The sequence below is a fragment of the Brachyhypopomus gauderio genome, chromosome 20, assembly GCF_052324685.1.
Source record: "Brachyhypopomus gauderio isolate BG-103 chromosome 20, BGAUD_0.2, whole genome shotgun sequence".
NCBI lineage: Eukaryota > Metazoa > Chordata > Actinopteri > Gymnotiformes > Hypopomidae > Brachyhypopomus > Brachyhypopomus gauderio.
In genome coordinates, this window is record NC_135230.1 from 13,683,219 (window position 1) to 13,707,060 (window position 23,842).

Below are 23,842 nucleotides of genomic sequence, written 5' to 3' on the forward strand. Positions count from 1 at the left end.
GCCTATATGAACCTATATGACAACAGGCCTATATGAACAAATGTAGGTTTTTCTCAATAGTGATACAGACAAGACCAGATAAATCGCATGTTTCTTTCAGAAAATATGTATGTTCTCCCAGACAAAATACAGGTCTTGTCCCTCTGTTTGTACAATGCTGTTGTTTTTAATATTGTCAGATGAACTTGATCTTGATCGTATTATTACAAGGGCTTAAGATGTTCTACACTTGACAGTTGCACGAACAATGCTGTGAACTGGTCAGACTGGGCTTGCCACAAGATGCTGGTCTTTGTGTAAATTTGTTCTCAGTTAGTCAAAAGAACATTTGTGTGGTCAGGTACTAATGTTTGATGAGAAGGCCTGGCTCATAATCAACATTCCAGTTCATCTCGGAGGTTGAGGTCAGGGCTCTGTGAAGGACACAGGACACACCAAACTCAACAAACGTCTTTATGGACCTCGCTTAGTACACAAGGGCAGGTTTGTTTTAGGACAGGACAGTGTCCCCAAATTGCTGCAACAAAGTTGGGACCTTAAAACGTCTTTGTAAGCTGTAACATGAAAACAGGTGTTTCTAAACGCTACGCATGTGGGCTGTGGGAAGGCGAGTATGTTCTGCACTGCGTGGCTGAGCTTCGGCTCCTATACGTTTCCATTCCACATCAATAGCACTTAACAGAGTGGACCTAGCAGGACAGATATTTAACAGATGTGTGTCAAAGGTGTCCTCCCACGACAATGCCCACATTTAACATCACTGTCCCATTCTTGTGCCAGTGTGTCTCAGTGATAATTCTCTTGAGATAATGCGCAGGTTAGCAGTGGGTACATCCCAAATACAAAATCTGTAATTACTAATTATCCACATTTTTTTTCCATATAGCTTATAGGCTACATTTGTGATGTTGTGCAAATGTACGTTTCATCTACAAAACTAAGATATCCCTCTTGATTTCTCATTTGTTTTAATGAGACTTGCTTAAAACAAAAGCAAACAAAAAATACCAAAAATACCAAATGTAAAAAATAAAAAACAATATCAAAGCAAGCTTCACAGTAAATGTCAGACCATACAAAAGCATTATCTGTATAGAGTACAAACTGATCCTTATTACAATAATGACTGATTTTGAAGTAACAACATCTAACTTATATTTGGGCCATAGATTACACACTTATGAACATAATTACACAACATATTTTAAATGAATAGTACTGGTGGGGAGAGAGCGTTTGGCACTGGACACAATCAGGTTAAACCACAGTAAAAGCTTTGAGATTTCTGGAACGTTCCCCACAATTGCAAAATTGTACACAAGTCTAATTGACAACTATGGTGACTGTGAATGAATCAAATTATTCTGTGCCAATTAACACTTATTGGCAAGCATTATATTATGATGAACTATAGCAACTGTTACCACCAAATGAACTACAAATATATCAGGAACTTGGAATGCAACATTTGCAGGCAAACGTGTTCACCACAGCGAAGCTAGAAGGTTGAGTTTAGCCTTTGCTGCAATATTTACTGATGAGCAATGTGAAACCATACAGAACTGAAGAGTGGGTTCATTCAACACAACAGGTATGGTAGTACTTGCATCAAAATGACAGAAATTCACGTAGAGAACCGTATGTAGAAACTAGAGTGATTGGTTAGCAAGCTTGTGTTCCACGTAAGGGAACCCACTCCTAAGCAAAGTGACTGGTTAACGCTGCCTTTGAAGAAGATGTCGTGTTAACAAACAAGTGATGTCACAAGTTGTTGATGGTCACAAGTTGTTTGACTGGTGCTGGTGGTCTACCTAAATGAAATAAGATAAATCTCAAGAACTTTTAACTCCATCTCAAAGCTTAATAAACCTGTCCACAGCTGGTTGAATAAAAATTGTTTGTGTTGGTTGTTCTCACAGTCAGTGCTTGTATCTTAGAGCCATTGACATTGTGTTGGTTGTTCTCACAGTCAGTGCTTGTATCTTAGAGCCATTGACATTGTTGCTGAGCTGCATTCAAAGACTGTGAACAGAAATGACTGATTTTGTTATTACATGTATTAATGTTGTTTAAATGATATCAGGTATTTTTGCTTTTAGCCAAAGCTTTAAAATGAAAGGCACCATTTATTCCAAAGAAAGAGTGAGTTGTTTCAAGCCAAATAGGTTTAAAGGGAACTGCACCAATTCTTCAAAATTTCTGTAATCAATTGCTCATTGAAAAGTGGTCATATGTACAGACTGGTTTGAATTATTCACACAGTAGTGTCAGGAGTCAGTAGTCTGCAGCTTTTGAAGCTTCTAAAATGATATGGTTATTAACACACTGGCATATGTTTTAGACACTGCCAATGATTTTGCAACAAGGCTTTGGTCTACAATATAATTTTTGGTGTTTCATATGAACAAACAGAACAGCATTGTGCATCACAAACACTGAAGAAATCGGAGTCAGTACTACATTAAGGGATTGCTTTAATTCTAAATTCTTAATTCAGCACAATTTTAGTCATTTTTCTCAATGAGCAGAAATTTTGGTAAATCAGTAGAATTCCTTCTGTTTAACCAAATCCATTGGAGTGTAGGTACCATTACTAAGTGCTCTAAACATGAACCAATGCCTAAATGTTTCCCAGATTATTTACAAGGCTACTATATATAATATAGCTTTTCCTCTGACACCTTAATCTCAACACTCAAAGACTGACATTGCACATTCTTAATTAATAGACAATAGTATTTTTTGTCCTTTAATCCTTACTGAAATGATAGAGGTAAAGTGAGAATTGATATACCTTACACTATAAAGTCATCTTGTACACGTGTGATTTAGCAGCTTTGGGGGTGATATTCCTTTGGTGTATTTACAAAGGGGAATTGGGATTATCTATAATTACTATTCTTTGATGTGATGCTAAGTTTCACCTCATGTCGTATCTTTCAGTGCATTACAAAAATATTGTTCTTAGAAAAACTGCAGGTAGAGACAGCAGTTACACCACAGATGAAGGATGCTGTACATCTCCATTTGTTTATATAAAAGTATGACTTAAAGGTTTGATGTAATCTTGGATTAACCTTCCGTTTGGATGGATATTACGAGGGCTGATTTGAAGTCCTCACTTTTATCCATGTTCTCACATAGAGGTTAGAGGCACAGACGCAGAATCCATAATACACCAATCGGTTCCAATTCAACTTAAAATGAGCCCTTTCTCACCTGCTTTAGGCCATTGCACTCAGACTCCGTAAGTCCACGGTACACGGTTACAACAGCTACTTTTTGGGTCGTTTTGTTTTTGCAGTGTAACTGTAATGTAATTTTTACAAAAAGGGCTCAACTTTAAACTGAAACAAAGTGTATGGGTTGAGTTTTTGTTTAATTACAACATGGGTTTTCCTAGAGGAGTTAGCAACACGTGAGGAAGGGCGTGGTGGTTTTGGAACCAGACCCCGGACCACAGCTGTACTTTCACTTTGTGGTGGGGTCGACTTGGACCAGCTGGGTTTTTTTAAATGTCTTTCTCTTTTGCTTTCTCAGTTCAAGACAATGAAAGTGCTGCACTGGGTATGGCAAGAGTCTTAGCCATGATCTGCTGAACCCCATACACGAACACATGGGTAGTGGCTTTTCCTGTACAGACACATTTCTTCATCACAGGTGAGGCTGAGAGTCCTTTGGGGTCCACGTTGGCGTGTCCTTAGACCAGCGTCTCCGGCAGTGTGTCTGCGTTGTCTGAAGACAGGAGTTGCCAGATATGCCACCTGTCTCTCTGCCATTCCTGCCACTCTGGGCTCATGGGAGTCAGAGCTCCCCCTTGTGTAGTGGATGAGTTCTGATTAACCGGCCTCCCAATCTGCGGGGGGCGCTGTTGAGCCAAGGCTGCGGGGGCCGAAGAAACGGAGGGAACGGGTGACGCCGTAGGAGGTGTCGACGCCGAGTGTCTGTAGGAACGTGGGGCAAGGCGTGCCTCGTTGCTGTCGGCTGGTTTGGGGAACACCGTGGGACTGGTCACGCCACGGCCGCTCCTGACCGGAAGGTCCTCCGAGCTGCCAGACGCCGACCGGCAATCGGGGTGGAGATTCAGATGGAGACGTCGCTGACCCGGCTGGGGGCCGCTGTGCACGCGCGTCACCATCTGGTGCTGCCGACACTCGGTCGCGCCCGAAGACGGCTGCGTCTGGACGAGCTGCTTGGAGTCGCCTTGGTGATTGTCAATCCCTTCCTGCGAGCTGCGTGAGCTTCCCTCTGACATATCACCATGGGAACCTAGAAGAACAAGCCAACATCCATTCATAACTAGCATCACATTATGATCACATGATCGAATTATCACGATCCAGGAGGTCCATACAAAACCCAACTGCAGCCAAACTTGCCAACAAACATCCCCCTAACCCTGTAGGCCACCCGGCACACAACACCAAGGTCAGCAGTACATATGTTTGCTACTGATAACTGCTCCTCAATCAGGATATAAGATGCTTTAAATGTATAATTTCTTCCATGGCTGCTTCTGGGATAAATGAAAAATGTATTGTGATCGAGTCTGGTAGATACCAATCATATTGGACCGGTCATACTGATACCATACTGGCATCAGTATCTGACACTGAATGGCTATACACGTATTCTTGCTTCTTATCAATGTATAAGATTCATATCTAGTGAATGGGATTCTTCAGACTTGGGTTTCAGATGCAGTGCCAAGGGGCTACAGCCCCTGTACAGCTGTAGTCATCTACAGGGGCTTTGGAAGCTCTCCTGTGCATGGACTGTTAATGCTGACCAAACACACAGACTCACAGAGGCCCACTGAACGAGAGAGCTAAGTCCACAAACAGCCATAATTCTTGTGAAATGAATAGATACGGACAACCACAATGAAAACATTCTATTTAAAAATAACAAAAAACAAAATGTCTTACTAATTACTCTCTTAATGATGCTACATGCCATAAGCGAAGACTTGGAGGAAAGGTTCGGGTTGTTTTTGGTTGAACGTTTTCGTCTCGAGCTTCTGTAGCTGTGTGTGTGGTACCTGTGTGTGTCTGTTCCTTCAGCCCTGGCTTCAGTGTGGCGTGCCAGGCTCCCCAGATGTTCGCTTCTGAAATATCTGAAAGAATAAAGGTTGGTCCATTTTAACGCCATTTTACATCAGATGTCAATGTAGCATCGTGCTACGCTAGCATCATCAAATAATTCAACAAAGGTCTCACCCTTTGCTGGGGACCAGAGGTTTGAGACCGTGTTCTTGGTGTGACCCGACACCTGTCCCACCAGGGTGTACTGCTCTGGAACGTGGAAGAGTCGCTCCGTGACGCTCGTCCCTCCCGAGCTGCCGTCTCCCCCGCCGCCCCCTCGTCTCTCCGACAGGACGGGCGAGTTGTTGTCGTATGGGGACAACTCACCGCTGGACACCTTGGAGTCACTGGACGACCTCCGCTCGCTCAGGGAAAAGGACGCGTCCGAGTTCAACAAGTCTGGACTCCTGGAGGAGAATGAACACAAACAGCAGAAGTCATTCGGAAGGCACTGGAAGCACGCTGCTATTTTGTAAGACGGTCAGGCCCGTTGACAGTCTTGCTGGGGCCCGGGACAAGAAAGTTTCATGTGCCCCCCCCCGGCTTACGTCATTTGAATTTTCTCTGTAGCAGACAATCCTTGTGTTAGGTTATATAGTATATAATACAGCCACACATCAGCTGTTTCTGACAGCTGACTGGTTTATACTTGACGTGTCACGAGCGGCGCGAGGGTCCGCGCGGCGAAAATGAAGTAATCGAACCTGCGCGAGGGTCTCGATTCTTCGCGAGGTCGTGCACCTCTCGAATTTTGTAACTTCGCGCGCGCCGCGCTTCAGCGCAATGAACAAAGTCACGTTTGCAGGGTTCATACACCTTTATAAGGTGGAATTCAAGCACTTGTACGTCACTTTAAATGTCCATTTCAATATTTCCCTGAACGCTAAACATAATTAAGTTAAATATTTATACATATACTCGAAATAATTTGCTTTTTATTTACATTATTTAATGGTTGTTTATTTTCAAAACGCCCAATCTTAACGTCTTCACGTTCTCTCATTTTTCGTCCTGGAATTACATTTGTTGTGAAACGAAGTAGTACTTTAGCCTAAATTCCAGCACTTTTCAAATACATTAAAATTCGACTTTCTTTTCTGCGCTCCAGATTTCTGTATTTACTTTAACTATCCACCACTGTATTTCCCGCTGTTGGACGGGTACCAGCCAGCTACGGTCGATGCTGGATCAAACCATTTTTCAGTGGGAGGCGGGGGTGTATGCACTTAATGGAAAATATGCAGATAGGTTAAAAAAACATATATTTTAGCCATTGAGCTTATGTTGAGTACAAAAATTTATATTAATGAAAGATTTCAAGATTATTTAAAATTATAGACTTTAAATAAAAAATAAATTGCTGGGCTCTTTGATGGGCCCCCCTGGCCCTGGGGCCCGGGACAACAGACCCGGTTGTCCCCCCCTGTCGACGGGGCTGAAGACGGTATTTACATTTCTGCCGAGGTCAGTGATTTCCGTTATACTGTTCAGTAGTGGCCACCAGAGGGCAATATATATCCATAAATCTATAATTATTTTCCCATCCGTTCATACTCCGTGGACTTTATCACTAAAAAATTACATTTATACATTTGAGTCACAGTTGCTTTGAGTATGACGTGTGTGCGTGTCTGCGTGTGCCGGACCGGCTCACTCACTGTGACGCCTTCCGCCGCAGCAGGTAGTCCACCACGTCTGGATCGGTCTCCAGCAAGCTCATCAGCACCTCGTTCTGCAGATCAGGAGACACCTGCCAACGCCACCGGCATTTAATCAAATGTTCCAGGATCACGAATCAGCCCCCCACCCCCCCACTGACCAGCCCGTGCCACAGACGCACGCACGAACGCCGACTCGCTCGCATGCACACGAGACGATGCGCGGAGTTCACGTCTGAGCTCTCCCGCAGGCTCACAGCCACATCTGCAGCGACTCACCGTGACTCACTCTCAAAGCATCTGACGCTGACAGTGTACAATAAACCACATATAACCCAGCGCACACGCGCAGTGTGTTACAATAGCCTACGGTGTTTATTTAAAGTCCAGTTGGTAATAGTTAATTCAGCACTGTCGATGTTACTTCAGCGCTGTTTTTTGCTGCCGAGATGAAACACCCACTAAACTCTGTATACTGTAACACAAAGGCGCTGTTCTAAGAAATAAGAGTTGAAAGAGTGAAATGGGGGCTGGGGAGGAGGTGTGACCCCTAAAACCTTCTGGGTCCACGACAAAGTCCTCTGTACCCACAGCCTTCTGCTGGCCTTCCCTGTCTAGCTGTTTGATTCACGCACACGCAAACATATTATATACATGCACACACACACAAAGCAGCAGTCTAGCTGCCTTCTGATTCCCAGTGCAGTCTTTAAAGGGAACAGCATTGGTCTATGCTTCATGAGGCGGGATGGAGGGATGAGTGAAATGTGGATACAAGCGAGATCAACAACGTGGTGGTTGTGACACTTATTCAAGGAACAACAAAGTGTGTTGGGGGGGGGGGGCGTTTCAGGGTCTGGGCTAAAGTGTTTCATTACTGTATAGAAAGGCAGCATTCACTTTCATAGCACCTGTTCCTCACTGTTAAGGGTGTTCCACACACACACACACACACACACACACACACAGCAGGGCTGTCTGACCCACACGCCCATTTCTCTCATCAAAGTCATTGAGTGTGAGATTCATGTCAAATCAACATCAGAATAAAGCTCTGGCTTCAGTCCAGGATCGGGATTCATATACGCCTGCTTCTCTCTGAGATTCTGGTCTACATCAACCTCATCTACAGCTGGAGACCCCACCCCCTCCGCCAGCTGGACCAATCATGCAGCCCGCTGTCGCCCTCACCGTGAAAAGCTCTTCGCAGGTGGAGATCATCCTCTGCACCACGGCGATGACGGCGGTGGACTCCTCGGCCCGGGCCGAGCTCTGCACGCTGAACTCCTTATCGGAGCTTTTCTGCTTGTGCAGCAGGTTCGGCCCGAAGATGGTGGCCAGATTGATCGACGTCATCTTGTTGCCGGTCACCTGTGGGCCAAAACGGACAACGTTCGTTATACAAAACAGACCTTGGAGTCGAGGGCAGCTGTGTGTATGTAGTGATCCGCGCTCTGACTGGGTTTGATTACACGTTACTGCATATGCTGGTCATGTGTGAAATGGTACCACTCCACAAAGCCACAGTCCTCATCCATCTGAAATGTGGACATGTATGATGTATATAACATGGTAATAATACAAAGGAGATACCTCACAGAGTTTGCACTGGTTGTGGACTGCTATTCAGCACCTCAGATGTTGACCTCTGACCTTTCCCTATGTGCCAGCGTCTTGTTTGTTACTTATCAAACCCAGAATGATTTATTTTGTTTTTGTAACTACAGCGATTTGTTCACCAGGATTGAAACCCAGTTAATCTCACTAATGGATTCTTTAAAGGGCAGGCCGTGTGTGTGTGTGTGTGTGTGTGTGTCTGCCACACTCAAATGTATAGAAAACACCCAGTGAAACGCTCTCAGATTCACTCAAATGTACAGGAAACACCCAGTGAAACACTCTCACATTCACTCAAATGCTCTCCCATGCATATTCCCAGCAAAATGTGATAACTGGCCCAATCAGCTAAAAATACCTCTTAAGCTTTGCTCCCAGGAACCTCCCTAATTTGCATCACTGCTTCATCTTCACTTCCTTTCCCAACCCCTAACACCCCTCCACCCCACCTCCACCCCCCCGTGACACAACTGCGATGGAAACTGTTCGGTGATCCCCCTCCCCACCGTGTAACACGACCCAAGCTTCCTGTGGCTGATAGCAGATGAGGGCAGATAGGGCACGTGGGAAAGGCTCCCGGCCCGGCCCGGCCCGGGCATGCTGCCCCGGGAGAACACGCACAGGGGCTTTTAAAGCCAAAAGAGCCTCTCATGTACATACAGCACACGGGCGTTTACTGGAGTTTCAACACCACTGATGTTGCTATAGTGCTGAAAACAGAGCACTACACAGGCAGCCTGTGAAAATCAGTCACCAGTGTTAAATTAGTGTCACTTTAGTCTCCAGAGTACACCGTGCAGTTAAACTGCTCTCCATTATACTGTAAGTATCGGTTTCACATTGGCCACATTACCATGGACTGAGATCACACTTCCAAAATGACCCTAATAAGCAACCTTAATACGACATCCATTTGCCAGATGTAGACTAATGCAGGCTAAGCTAATCCCCAGTAGTCTCTGAAGTAAGAAATAACTCAAATGTAGATGTTATTGCTGGATCCTGCTAAAATACTTATTAGCACTTATAAACTGACCGCAAAACAGTAAAGTATGTCGCCCAAGCATAACTGAGATCCCTAAACATATAACAAGACAAACTCCACACAGACCAAAACTTCCAAAAAAACATCCCTATAAAAATATGACGCCATCGTTTCTTCACATGTGAAACCCACAAATACCACCAGCGCTTAGCTTAAAAACTGTGCTGCGCTGATGTGAGCGCGTTAGGGGCCCGCCTCTTACTTCCTGTCCGTCTTTGTCGCACGTGTCGTGCGCGTGCTGGGCCACGGTGGACAGGAACTCCAGCAGGCGGTGGAGGGTGTCGCTGTTGCAGGCCGGGAGCAGGTACACCAGCAGCTGCATCGCCAGACGCTGCTCTTCCGCTTCCATCACTGTCAAAGGTCGGATTAAGGCCACAAGGTCAAAGGTCACACCATAGCAACTCCCACCACGTCTCCGCTACCAGACCGGGCTGCTTCGTTTGGCCTCGTAAGCGGTGCAGGTCCCAGCCAAGAAACATGTATGTTCACAACACGTGTGTTTACAAGACCGGGCTTAAAATCCCCAGAGGAGGTCGGAAATATTTTTTACACGCTAACGGGTCCCTCGTCAGTCTACGAAGTTCGACTCTGGCGGACGCATATCTGTTCCTTCAAAGGCTGTTTAAATATAAAACTTTAGCTGTGCGTGGTGCGAAAAGGAGTCCCTTACGTGTGGTGTTGATGAAGGCAGTGTAGAGCTCCCTGGTGAGCAGTGGGTCGGGCATGTCCCGCAGAAACTCTTTGAGCAGGGCCGCCACGTCATGGACGCTGTGCTCCCCGTCCAGCTGCACGTCCACGCCCCGGTCGAACTCCTCACGAAGCTGTACGAAATCGGCACACCGCGGGCGTTAGACTCGTGGAAGCTCCCCCAGCGTACTCACACATATACCGGGAACCCAGCCAGGTCCGCTTAGCCAAGCAGGTCTGCGTTTCCCATCTGGACCGGGGCCGTGAATCTGCTCTTTAAGATGCACTGAATTCCCCTTTAAGAGCGAGCGGAGGCTAATCTGTGCTAATCTGTGTGCTAATCTGAGAATATGCATGTTTTAGCATGCGAGTGCAGACCGGCGGACGCCTCGGACAGGCTTGGGGAGGACGGCCTGTGTGGAGGAAACGAGTTCCTCGGCAGAGAGGGACGGGGGAGGGGAAGACGACAGAGTATAAGGTGAAAGACGTGTGATGTGGATTAGTTCAGTATTCACATTGTTATATGTGGATGTATCACAGCTTATTTTTGTAATAATAATTTGGGGCTTTGGGAGGATTTTTTGTTTGCTGTGGCAGGTCATGTAAACACCCCTGCGTGACCTTTGGCCTCTCTCCCATCGCCAGACCTCGGCCAACAGGTTCTTCTCAAATTGCTTCTTTTGCAATTTGAGTACGAGGCCCTTCCGAGGATGCTGATATTTGTTTACTAGGCAATAAGCCTACAAGTTCACACCCCAGTAACCCTAACCCTAGTGTAAAGGTAACAAATGTATGGCATATGAACTACGCCATGATTTCTGAAAGAAAAAAGAAAGTTACACTGCCCTTTCTCTAGGAGCCTGTTGACATAAAACTTGTTCTTTCCATAGAGGGAGAAAGAAAAGGCCAAACCCAGATGAGACTTTCTGGCAGCACTGTGAATGAAAGATAAAATCAGCCATTGTTGTGTTGTGCAGAAAATGAGGAGGGTGAGAGGAAAGGCATCGCAGTGTTGTTTAATCAGCAAAAACGCCAAGACACTCCTCTCACCTACACCCGCTCCACCTACACCCGCTCCACCTACACCCACTCCACCTACACCCACTCCACCTACACCCGCTCCACCTCCACCCGCTCCACCTACACCCGCTCCACCTACACTCCTCTCACCTACACCCGCTCCACCTACACCCACTCCACCTACACCCACTCCACCTACACCCACTCCACCTACACCCGCTCCACCTACACCCACTCCACCTACACCCGCTCCACCTACACCCACTCCACCTACACCCGCTCCACCTACACGTAAATCCTCATGTTTTGAGTAAAAACAACAGCCTAGTAATCTAAGAAAATAACGTCTTGTCTATCTGGACCTTTTACCACACTGACCTACAGTTTGGTTAAATCATCAGGCACCTGATGATAGAAGTTCCTCCTCCCTTCACAGGGCAAGGGGCCAGATCTAAAAGTCCACGTTTCAGTACCGAGGAGAGACAACAGAAGCCAGGAATGTTCTAATCAATGTCCTGATGAATGTCCTAGTGTAACAACTAAATCCAGCATAACCCATGAAGCACTATAAATGCATGAAGATCACAGCCTGATGGCACTGAGGGGCGTCACGTGCGGTGGTGGACGTGCGTCACGTGGTGCGGTGGTGGAAGTGTGTCATGTGGTGTGTCATGTGGTGCGGTGGTGGAAGCTGGCACTCCTACCTGCCTGACTCTCTTCTTCGAGCTGCCCACTCGGAAGATCCCCACCGTTTGCAGACCTACAGGAAAAGAGGGTGCAGCTCAGACGTCTGCCCACCAAGCGGCCGTGCCGCTCACGACACGCGTCACGCGGGGTTTCCGATCCGTACGAGAGGGCGGTGTTTCGACGGGCGGACGGCATACCATACTTCTCGAGGTGTTGGCAGCAGCTGTCCACCACGCGGGGAACCTGTCTGTAGATGGGGTTTAGACTCAGCCTCTTGTCCCGATGCTTCTCCTTCTTGCTGGGCGTCTCGGCTGGCAGAGAGAGCTGTAGTGCCTCCAGCAAGCGAGACTGGTTATCGTCCAGGTCAGTGATGGAGTCCACAGACATGCCGCCCTGCCAAAGGCATCATCATCATCATCATCATTCACAGAGGTAAGGAGTGAATGGAAATGCACAATTCTTACCAGGGTGTCTGAATTACATGTTAAGTATAGATATTGCAATTAAACAGAGTCTAAGACACTGTAAACGGGCTCGGAGAGATCTGTGCGTAAATAACCAATGTGACCACTAAGATGGTTATATGGTCATCAAAAGGAAAACTATTTGTGTTCAAATGAAGAGACAAACGTGGGGATCCCTTACTCTCCTGCGGGCTCGAGGTGCCACCTCTGGCGTGTTGGGCGAGGTGGACTCGTTGGCCGTCTCCGAGGTGGAGCTGAGGGAGGAGTTGCTGCTGGAGAGCTCCTTGGTGGAGCGCCTGCTAGTGGCGAACTGCAAGATGGAGGAGACCAGGTCGCTGGGGTCCTTGTGCTCCTCCCTGGGGGCGGAGTCCTGGCGCTGGCCCTCCTGCCGCTGCCGCTGCGTCCGGTCGTTGGCGATCACCTGCGAGAGGGAGATGGCGAAGGCCTGGGCAGCGTTCTCTGGAAGGCAAAGAGACGATGGGGTCAGAATTCGGAGTTCACAGCCGATGGAATCTGCGATCCAGGTGTTGCGCGCTTCACTGGAGTCGCGCTTCACTGGAGTCGCGCTTCACTGGAGTCGCGCTTCACTGGAGTCTCGGTCACTGGAGTCTCGGTCACTGGAGTCGCGCTCACTGGAGTCGCGCTCACTGGAGATCGCGCTTCACTGGAGTCGCGCTTCACTGGAGTCTCGCTCACTGGAGTCTCGCTCACTGGAGTCGCGCTCACTGGAGATCGTGCTTCACTGGAGTCGCACTTCACTGGAGTCGCGCTCACTGGAGATCGCGCTTCACTGGAGTCGCGCTTCACTGGAGTTGCGCTCACTGGAGTCGCACTTCACTGGAGTCGCGCTTCACTGGGCACTATTCACACACAGTGGATGCCACATGTGTAGCTTTGTTCTGTGGACAGCTGGCCAATGAAAACGGAACAGCGGCAGCCAATTAGATAAAACACCACACGCTGTCCTAAACAGACAGACGGCCTTGACTGACCAGCGTCTGAGACAAAACAGACATGCTGGGAGAATGTGTGTGTGTGTGTGTGTGTGTGTGTGTGTGTGTGTGTGTGTGTGTGTGTGTGTGTGTGTGTGTGTGTGTTTTCCAGCCAGGGGGGACGGGTTCTACGAAGGCTGCAAACCTCTTATAAGACCATTTCAAAGGAGATCTGACTTTCACTCATACTTCACACAACCAGGTGTAATGAACAGGATCTCTTGGGTGAGTGAAAAAGATTATAATACTATGTGTCATAACAGTAAAAGTAAACACATTTAAGTGAAAGAAAATGTCAGAGGTCTGCAGGGCTGGAATATGAAAGCAAGGTGTTAGCATTTATTTGGTCCTTCAAGTGGAGTTTCCTCGGTACACACTAATTGGATTCCTGCTCCATGTTTTTCTGTTTATGTTGCTTCTGCTTGAAGCGTTTTGATTGGCTGTAATCTCTGAGGCCTCTTGTCATCAACAACTTTGAGAGAACCAACAGTGAAAAGCTTGGAAGCGTCTCTTTAAACAGTGTAATCAAAAGCTCCTTTTTGGACTCAGGGGGGAATGAAGTAGTTTATTAAGACTTCTAAAAATGTATACTTTTCAAGAACTTTGAAAAGGTATGTAAACATCAACTGGCTTTATCAGCCCAGATTGTGAATTTGATCTATGAAACAGAGCCCATACAAAACATGTTCAAATCTAACTTCAATGACAAACTACATCATGTCCCCCCTAAGAGATTAAACACATTTACCAGTATACAGAAACAATGTTCAAACTGCTTTTTTCACAGGTTTCAAAGCTTCAAAGAGGGCAGGATACAACTCCAATCTGTTTACGTGTTCTCTCCTTGTAAACTTGATGGTAGCCAGACATAGCACGTGGGCACGGTGTGGGACGTAGTGGCTTTCCTGCTGTTTTAATTCGTTTCCCTCAAATCCAGACACCCTGCCAAAAATGTCGTCTGAGGCCAACAACCTCTCATCAGTGCTGCGTCCCCTTACAAGGAAAACGTTACACTTTTCTAAATATATCTCAGTAGTAAATGCATCTGCTCCCCCTACCCTTTTCTGACTTTTTTTTTCGTTGTTGGTAGGCCAGATATTACACCTGGGGTTTTACAGTCGATGAAACTCAGTCTCTCGTGAACCTCAGTGGTCTGGACAAAATTGGAATTTGGAATCTGAGAGACACCTGTCCCTGTCCTGCCCATCGGAGTATGGAGAAAACACTTTACTACAGAGGACCTGGCAGAAATGTCTTGCTGGGCATTTTAGCAAGAAGCTGAAGAACTTTGGTCGGATCTCGTACTGAATAACATTAACATTCGGTAAATGCACTCATCATAACTATGATGTTAGTCTAGAGGGGTGAGAGGTCAATGTGTGCTGACATCAGCATTACCTCTGTCTTTGTTCTTCTCTTTGGCCAAGGAGTCCAGCTTTCTCCTCAGAGACTTCTTCCTCTTCTGGCCGTCTGTAAACACAAGCAACGCAGCATCTCCAGTTAACAAATGGCTCCTGGGATTTTACTAGTTGCATCAGGAGTAAATGCTCACGTAGCCTTCAGACCAGCAAGCACACTGCTGGCTAAAATAATTGAGGTGTGTTCACAGAAACAAATCACACTCATTCCACTTCTAGAAGTGTCCAGCAAAATAGTGAGATGGGACATATAAAAGGTGTTCCTGAACTTTATTCGCAGGCTGCAGGTCGATGCTGATTCACTCACTTCAGTCAATGGCGGAAATGCATTATGATGACAACAAAAACTTATTACTTAGATTTTTTGAGGAGCGGTTCAGTATGCAACCTGTAATATCTGGCACACGTTATTTCAGAAATGAACAGAAGGATGCCATTTTCTTCAAAATGACCAGTCTAATGCTCCTGCAGGCCCAGGAATGCAGCCACATGCTGAATAGAGATTTCCTTAGACTTAGCCATGCAGTTTCACTCAGACATCATTGAATGCCACGTGGGACCACTGTGGAACAGAGCGTGCTCTTCAAGCACATCTCACGTGGGACTACTGTGGAACAGAGCATGCTCTTCAAGCACGTCTCACGTGGGACTACTGTGGAACAGAGCGTGCTCTTCAAGCACGTCTCACGTGGGACCACTGTGGAACAGAGCATGCTCTTCAAGCACGTCTCACGTGGGACTACTGTGGAACAGAGCGTGCTCTTCAAGCACATCTCACGTGGGACTACTGTGGAACAGAGCGTGCTCTTCAAGCACGTCTCACGTGGGACTACTGTGGAACAGAGCGTGCTCTTCAAGCACGTCTCACGTGGGACTACTGTGGAACAGAGCGTGCTCTTCAAGCACATCTCACGTGGGACTACTGTGGAACAGAGCATGCTCTTCAAGCACGTCTCACGTGGGACTACTGTGGAACAGAGCGTGCTCTTCAAGCACGTCTCACGTGGGACTACTGTGGAACAGAGCGTGCTCTTCAAGCAGGTCTCACGTGGGATTACTGTGGAACTGAGCATGCTCTTCAAGCACGTCTCACGTGGGACTACTGTGGAATAAAGTGTGCTCTTGGAGCGCATCTCACATGGGACCACTGGAACAGAGCATGCTCTTCAAGCACGTCTCACGTGGGATTACTGTGGAATAGTGTGCTCTTGGAGCGCATCTCACGTGAAACCACTGTGGATCTGAGCAACTATATGTCAGCCATCACATTTAAGCCACCCTACTTCCCCACAAGCATCCATCATCAGATATGCTGTATGGAAAAGTCCACAAGGTGGAGCTTCAACAAGTCCACGCGGTTCATGAACAGCCACTGCTGCAGCATTCGGTTCTGACATGGAGGGATTGTTTAACACACACTCCAAATTAGCATTGGAAGTTCAGGTGATAAACAAGATATTAAGCTATTGCGATATAGGGGTTTCCCAAATCTGAACAACTTTGCATTAAAATCTGATCTCAGATCAGTAAGAAAGACCTTTTCTTCCACCGTCACTACTGTTCAGATAGCCATGAACTAATTTCTGCATAGACCTCCTCCAGAACAGCCATGTGCACACGTCTAAGACAGACAGATAGATGGGAGAGAGGGAAAGAGGAAATGGTTGGGATTCTTCTCAGATGGGGTTTGCGTGGCTGAACGGAAAACCCAGGAAGCTCCGGTCCCCTCCCTCCAGCGCAGCGCCACGTGAAATCACTCAAACGCAGTGTTTTCTTTTCACCCCTCTGTCTCGCTGGATGGCCTGGGAGGGCTCTGCCTCTGCCAAACACACGCCAGACTCAAGATAAATAATGAAAGCAACCCACACCGTACACCCACAAAACCTCCCGTCATACCGCCGAGGAATGGTCCCGAACACATGGGCATCCTGAGCTCCGAATAGGAAACGCAGGCTAGCGTGGTAAATCGCTTTGGGGGTGGGGGGGGGGGGGGTCAGCCAGAGTGACGGGGCCAAACGCACAGGCTGTTTTTCAGCATGCAACGTCCAGAGATGGGGTTTTTTTCTGCAGCGCAATCAAAGTCGTTCACCGTCAGACAGGAAGCCAGTCACCTACGCCATGTCTCCTGGTGGAGGTAAACGTTGGTCTGAAGAAGGAGTGCTGGAGCTACTAGATCCCAAAGGACCCGCCGCCCCAGCTGGGCCTCGGGTTCAAACGAGCGCGGGGGTTATGGTGCTGGCCACCTAATGCCGATCTGAGTTCATTTTCATGCTTGTCTGAAATTAGTTTCACAGCTGCCGTACAGATAGTTAAAGTTAAGCCTTGGATAGGAGATAGTGATTAGAGTCCGTTGTAATTCACGGAATACTTCCCGAAGCCGGTGTCATCCAGTTACAGACACTGTCATCTCTTTTTTGTATCATCAAAGTAATGAATATCAAATCTCACAATAACTAAAATACAGCACCAAAAAGATGAAGAACTGAACGAATACCCTGCATGTTCCCCTCGGGCTAGTGTCCTGCGTGTGTGTGTGTGTGTGTGTACCAGCAAACAGAGGTGTTCCTCCAGTGTCTCAGAACAGGATGCAGGGCCCCTGGCCGCTGATCGGTACAGACTGGGTCTGTTAACACGAGCAGATCAAAGTGACTCCAGACCTCGTGGTCCTCTGAAGTTACGAGCCCTTGCGTGCTTCACCACAATATGCTAGCACGACTCACACGAGGTCATTGGCCAGCGTCAGGTTACTGCCCCAACATGAAAGCTAAAAATGTCAACTATTCCTTTTCTATTACTACTTCCCTTGTCCATTTTGATGATGGGTGGCTACATTCCAAAAAAAAAAGTGCAGCTAAGTGTCCATGGTGCTTGAAAAGCCTTTTGGGGTGTTTTCCTGTATTCAATCTCTGCCAGGTTGTTTTGTACAATAGGTTTCGTACAAACGACCCCACACATGAGGACAGACAAGGACAGGCTGATGCGGTGTGTAAACCACGGGGGTGCTGGAGACCATCCCAGCATCGTCAGGCAAAGGCAGAGGACCACCACACCTACACTGGATCTTAAGATGTCTAGGGGAGGCTGGATCTTACCTTTGGGGATGGTGATCTGGCAACCCAAGTCATAGTCCTGGAGCAGACGGTTGAAGGCAACCTCCTGTAGCCTTATTCTCTCCAGCTCCGACAGGCTCTGGATGGCCACGGGCCTGAGCCGCACGGCCCGTCCAGACAGGCTGTTCCAGGTGAAGTCTCCCTGCCACACATGAGGAGATGAAGAAACATCACGCGGCAGATCCACAATCATCCTAATGAAGTGTTGCGATACCGCTCCGACTTTTATCGAGATGTGGCTCGGCGCGGGTGCAGACAGGCTCCAGCAGAAGACATCGTTTACACGAAAGACCGCCGGCGTCCCGAGGTTTCTTGCTTTTCCAACGACATGTTGACGTTAATGGCAAACGGGCTGAGACGTACGGGCTAATTGCTCATGCTAAATGCTAATCGGTAAATCAAAGCATGAAACCTCTCTGCGGCGAGGCCATACATACGAGCGAGCATACAAGGACAAGTTTTAGCAAGCTGATATAACATAAACAGGTCACAGAGTTATCCGAGGAAAACATCAGCGAATCCCACGCTGAACGACTGCAGCCATAAGTGGGGCAGAGCAGGGCAGTTTGGGGTGGCTGAGCTGCTAGCCGGAGGCATTTGTATGATGCGTGTATGATTTACCTTAATCCTCTAATCTGGTCATGACTGACTTCCATTTTGCTCTTATCGAGGCAAAAAGTCCTGAGCTTGTTATTTTTTCCTCTGTGGGGGAACAGGATAGAATCAGCATGACTGCATGTTCAGTGATATAGCACTAGCCAGACCTTATTTCCATGGATACAATTTCAGACTTTCAGAACTGTGATAGTCAATAAATCAGAAACTCAAGCAAATGACTCATTAAAACTCTGAACAACATCAAAATCTGGTTTCTGGAGTCAGTCTTCACAAGTTGCGCAACGCTGAAATGCATTTCATGCCATGTGTGCTAACTGCATAGTTCTACACGCCTGTCACGTCCTTAGAATTGTACATTCAGTCCCTCATTGCCTGCTGTGTGTATAGGCCTACAGTTCGTGTACAACATAAGGGCATGAGGTTCTGTCAAAAACGGCCCTCTTCCTGTTTTGGCTTCCACTGAATTTTATCTTGTAATGGGACATTTTGGCATTTACAACTCAAAATTTAGAGTCGACAACTTATAAAATGCCAGCAGACCCAGCACACATAGAGCCCATGGGGCTGGGGTGACGGAAGACACACATCCGACGCCAGCCGCTAGAATCGCAGAGAACAGGACAGCGAGTGCAAGAGAAACGGAAGGAGCGTGTGTGTGTGTGTGTGTGTGTGTGTGTGTGTGTGTTTGTGTGTGTGTGTGTGTGTGTGTGTGTGACACAGCTCCTCGCTCCACTCTCAGCATGTGTGCAGATGCCTACTCTACCCTCTCACAACCCAAGAGGTCAAAGTTGAAGGCGCAACCCCTCCACATTCCTTGACGCCCCTGAACGAGGAGCCGGTACGGTGGCTGCTAAGGTTCTCCTCAAACCTCCTCAGTCCCCTTTGGGGACCTCACAAATCGCAGTGTTTCCATCTAAAATCAGTCAAAGAGGTTTGGTCCTAAGCCAAGCCACTTCATTGGTCAGAGAGGCTCACACATGGCGACACAGGGTGGGTGGGGTGAGTGTGCGTGTGGTGGGGGGGATTTACAGTTGATGGGACATTGTGACAGAGTCCTACAGGAAGCCGAGAGGAAGAGCACCAGCCAGGCGGCGGGAGCAGCCTGCCAAGACACGCCTGCGAAACGCATCTCCCAGCCGCACGCCGTGTGCTTTCCGTCCTCCTCACAGAGCAACCGGACCGTGACTGCGGGCTTTCTGACGCTCGCACACTCCGCCGGAGCCTCGGGGCGAAAACAGCGCTGGTTTTAATTAAGGCGGAGGTGCTTGGGCTCCGCCCGCTGGCCCCTCGCACCCCAGTCTGTTTGCATACCGTCATGGCTCTTTTCCTCACGGAGTCAAGGACTCGAATCAAAACCTTTCTGCGTCTGCCAGCGCCCTGGCTGTGACTAACTCGCGGTGTCGAGGCTAATTAACGCACCAACTGAACCTTCTCTTTTTTCATGGATGTCTGAGCCTGTTCAGCTGCTGCTTATGAGATGGAGCTGGTTTGCTAACCTCATCAAAGGTGGAGGTTCTCCCTCACTGGGGAGCTCAGGACACTTCTTGCTATGTTTTTTGTCTGCTCCACCCGTTTGCCCCCACTCCTCAGCTGGATGGCTACAGCTCCTCCTTCTTCAACCCCCCCCAACCAACACCTCCCCATGGGCCTCAACCACAAGGCATGTAGCATGTTGTACACACCCCTCATCTCTCAATGGGTTCCATGTGGGGGGGGTGGCACATGAAAAGCCCCCCTCAATAGATAGTAAGAGAACAGAACACCATTCACAAAATCCCGCCCAGCAAGGGGTGTTTTACACTGTGGCTCTCGTCCAAACTGATACCAGCTAAGCACAAATGCATCAGCCTCTCTCCCATTCTGTTCCCTGACACGTTTCTTCTTTCTCAATGTTGTTCATCTCCTTCAGTCGGTTCAAGCCTGGGGTGAAACACCATGTGTCAAAAAACATGTTTATGGCGTGGGGGGGAGGAGGTTGGGGGGGTGTGTGCAGTTCTCGGCTCACATCAGCGCCTGAATTGTGAATTTTCTGCCAATAATACGCAGACACTACGTAGAAATAAAAGAATGTCACACAGACTGATACTACAGAGATTAATAAAATTGGCTTATTACCTACAGCCACGCCAGCACCCTCATATTAGAGTCTTCAGTCATTTCAAATGACTTAAATGAACATGACCAAATGAGCTGTGGTTCACATGTGACTGGGACCCTCCACGTTCGGAGGGCTTTAGGTCAATGGTCAACGCTGTTCCAAGGGGGAGAGAGAGCCGACAAAGTGGACATGAACTAAACCAAAGACACGACAGTCACATTTTGCCTGAATAACTTTAGTCTGTTCAACACAGAACAAGGGTCAGAAGGGTGGAAATAATCTGGACGAAAGAAAAAAGACACGGGGGAGGGAGGGGGGGTTGTTTGGATGTTTTTGGAAAAACACTCACAAATCTGCAGATTTTAATGGAGATACATAAGTCATACGTAAGTGGTTCCTCACGAGCGTCGGCCACGACTATGTCATCTTTTCTCCTTCATCTGTTATAATTCAACAGGCTTCAGCTTTTTCAAGCACACGCCGTGCCACGCACTCCATCAGCACGATTAACCGGGCTCTGATTTAGCCCTTCGCTACGGGCAAGAGGCAATCACGCAATATGAGACAAAACGAAATCTGCGTTTCCATGGCTACGCGTACACAGCGCCCGCAAAGGTTTACTGGGTTCCGCGCGAAGGTTTCCATGACAACCACTTAGCGCCACAAGCACGCACAATTGACAGGCGGTGACTGAAGCGCAGAGGGCCATCAGCAGCACAGGACAGGTGACGCGCTCGAGTGCACACCTGCGCACGGGGTCCAGGGGGCACGGGGGACTCGGGGGGACCTTCTCTCTCCACTCCGCAACATTTCCACGTTTGTTTACGCCGCCTGGTTACGGGGGCAGTCTGGCCGGCACACATCCTCAAGAAATGGAGAAACAGGACCGGGTTTCTGGGTGACTCACGTCTATTCTTAATTTTGAGCTGTTTTCATCATCCCATTTTGCAGACACCCGTAGTGATTTGCTCCAGCGTGATACTGTGAGTATGTGGCTCATAGCCCCTCACTGTCAGCAGGGTTGTGACACAGGCAGACTGCTTTAGGAAAGGAGTGTGATTATTTTGCTGTTTGTGAGTTCTTTAGAATGTATTTGATCTGAGTTTATGCCCACGCACCACCTGCCCAACACTCTGCCTCAAATATGATTGGGACAACAGCATGTGGTATGACGCAGGTGCTTTTTTCCCTCCTCATAACTGAATTACAGCCCTGGTGAACGCAGCACGCACACACACACACACACACACACACACACACACACACACACACACACACACACACACACACACACACACAAACACAATACGCTCTGAAAGGAATTCACAGTATTTATTCACAGAAAATCACGCCAAGCTAAATCAAGTAAAAAAAAAAAACCTTGGACATTGTGACTGACAAATCAACAGCTGGGAAGAATGTTTTCATAGTACTGAACAAACAGCACATCCATCCACTGAACAAGTGAACAGTCAGGACTGCGGTGGTAATGGGGGCGAGTGTCCCAGGTGTCTGACGTGAGAAGCTCAGGTGTCTCCGGCTCAACTACGTCCTCCAGCTACTCCTGGAGGATCTCCAGGCATTCATGGCCACAGGTGAGAGTGGGGACCTGGAATGACTTCATAGCCCAGCTCCCTCGGTCTGGTACATGCTGCATTAGATCTGCACCTAACCTGTGCTAGATTTCACAACTCTTCATCCCACCACTTTACAAAAAAATCCTTAGAACAAGATACTTAATATAACATGAATGCAATTGGCTTATAACTAGCATCTACCTATGAATCTGATATAACTGCCATTCACCTTTTCTGGATTAAAGACATTACATTAAAAGACCACTGTGGTTGTGAAGGAAAACTTGTGGAGAAGTTGTGAAGAAATGGAAGTTGCATCAAAACATGCGGACCCTGCTTAAACAAGGCTGTCCTCATAACGCAATGTCCAAACAAGAAAGAGACTTGTGAGGATGGCCACAGAGAGGATAGCATCATCTCTCCGGAGGACATCCAGAGGTCATGGGCTGAGACTGGAGTGAAGTTGCCCCAGTCAGTAATATCAAGACCTATGCATAAAAGCAGCGTATAGGGGAGATGACATGAAAGAAGACATTACAGAAAAAAAACACACAAAAGCACATCTGGAGTTTGACAAAATGTATCAGAGTAACCCAGCTTAAATGTAGGATAAGGTTTTGTGGTCAACTAACAAAAAAGGTGTTTTTCTAGCCAGAATTCAAGACATTATAAGTGGTACAAAGCAAACTCTGCCCATTCCACAACAAACATATCTCAACTCTGGAGGGTAGAGGTAGCGGGATACTGTGGAGGTGCTGTTCTTCAGTGGGGACTGCACATCTATTTAAAAATGAAGTCCAGATGGATGGTGCAAAATACAAACAGATACTGCGAAACAAATTGTTTCAGTGTGCTAAGAACTGCAGCTTGAGAGAGGCTTCACCTTTCAGCAGGACAATGACCCCAATCGCAAGGCCATAGCAACACAGGGGTGGCTCAATAACATCAACAACAACAACAACAAGGTGAACGTTCTGCCATGGCCAAGCCAAACTCCAGATCTCAATCCAACCGAGAATCTTTGGCAATGTCTGAAAATTGCAGTCCACAAGGGTCGTCAACAACCTGGAGCAAAACTGCGAGGGAGATTGGACGAAAATCACTCCCAGTTTGCAAGGCTCATAGAAACTTAATCCATTTTGCAGCCAAAGGGGGTCTGCTAAGGACTTGTCTGAAGGGCTTGAGTTTTTTGTTCAGTTTGTAACAATGTTAAGGGTCTTTCAAGAAAGAGAGAGAGAAAGAGATTCACAGTCCACTGAACGTCATATGTAAATGATCAATTTAATGTACCAGTTACTTAACCATGAGTTGCGTGGTTAAGAATATCCTTTTATGATGCCTGCAGTGAGACACACAGGTACACAGATAGATACTCTGGTGCGGAGTATTTATCTGACGCTGAGAAACTGCATTCTAACAGCGTGTGTCATATCTCAGCCTAGTGTGAGTGAAACATGGCCTAGTGTCAACCCAAGATCTAAAAAATCATGGCAAGAAGTAATGCACATGTGTCACTGAAACATCTGCCCCAAGCACAAACACGTCTGCTCCCAGAACCCTCCGAGGAGGATATCAGGCACACACATCTGTGCCTGTGAAGTAAGGCACTCCACACATCGCCAGGGAAGGGGCCTCCTGCCTCTCGTTGTCGACAGGATCCTAACTGGTGCTGTAACCCTGGTGAACATGTATACACTGCAAAAACACTCTCAAAGGAACGGATCTCTTTTATTGTCTTTTTCTTTGTTCTTTCCATTTCCGTCTCTT

General features: G+C 47.5%; 1 protein-coding gene across 2 annotated transcripts in view; it reads right to left on the reverse strand.

Moving 5' to 3' along the window:
* Positions 1-951: 951 nt before the first annotated feature.
* LOC143484019 (rho GTPase-activating protein 6-like) overlaps positions 952-23,842 on the reverse strand; it is a 71,365-nt gene continuing 48,474 nt past the window's right edge. For both annotated transcript variants that reach the window (XM_076982446.1, XM_076982447.1), the window contains exons 2-13: positions 17,765-17,924; positions 14,653-14,724; positions 12,444-12,721; positions 11,996-12,191; positions 11,816-11,871; positions 10,075-10,225; positions 9,607-9,755; positions 7,934-8,113; positions 6,743-6,834; positions 5,220-5,491; positions 5,042-5,116; positions 952-4,269 (exon numbers count right to left, since the gene is read on the reverse strand). In XM_076982446.1, the coding sequence (XP_076838561.1) occupies positions 3,701-4,269; positions 5,042-5,116; positions 5,220-5,491; positions 6,743-6,834; positions 7,934-8,113; positions 9,607-9,755; positions 10,075-10,225; positions 11,816-11,871; positions 11,996-12,191; positions 12,444-12,721; positions 14,653-14,724; positions 17,765-17,924 (2,250 nt within the window). In that variant the 3' untranslated portion in view covers positions 952-3,700. The remainder of the gene's footprint in view (positions 4,270-5,041; positions 5,117-5,219; positions 5,492-6,742; positions 6,835-7,933; positions 8,114-9,606; positions 9,756-10,074; positions 10,226-11,815; positions 11,872-11,995; positions 12,192-12,443; positions 12,722-14,652; positions 14,725-17,764; positions 17,925-23,842) is intronic.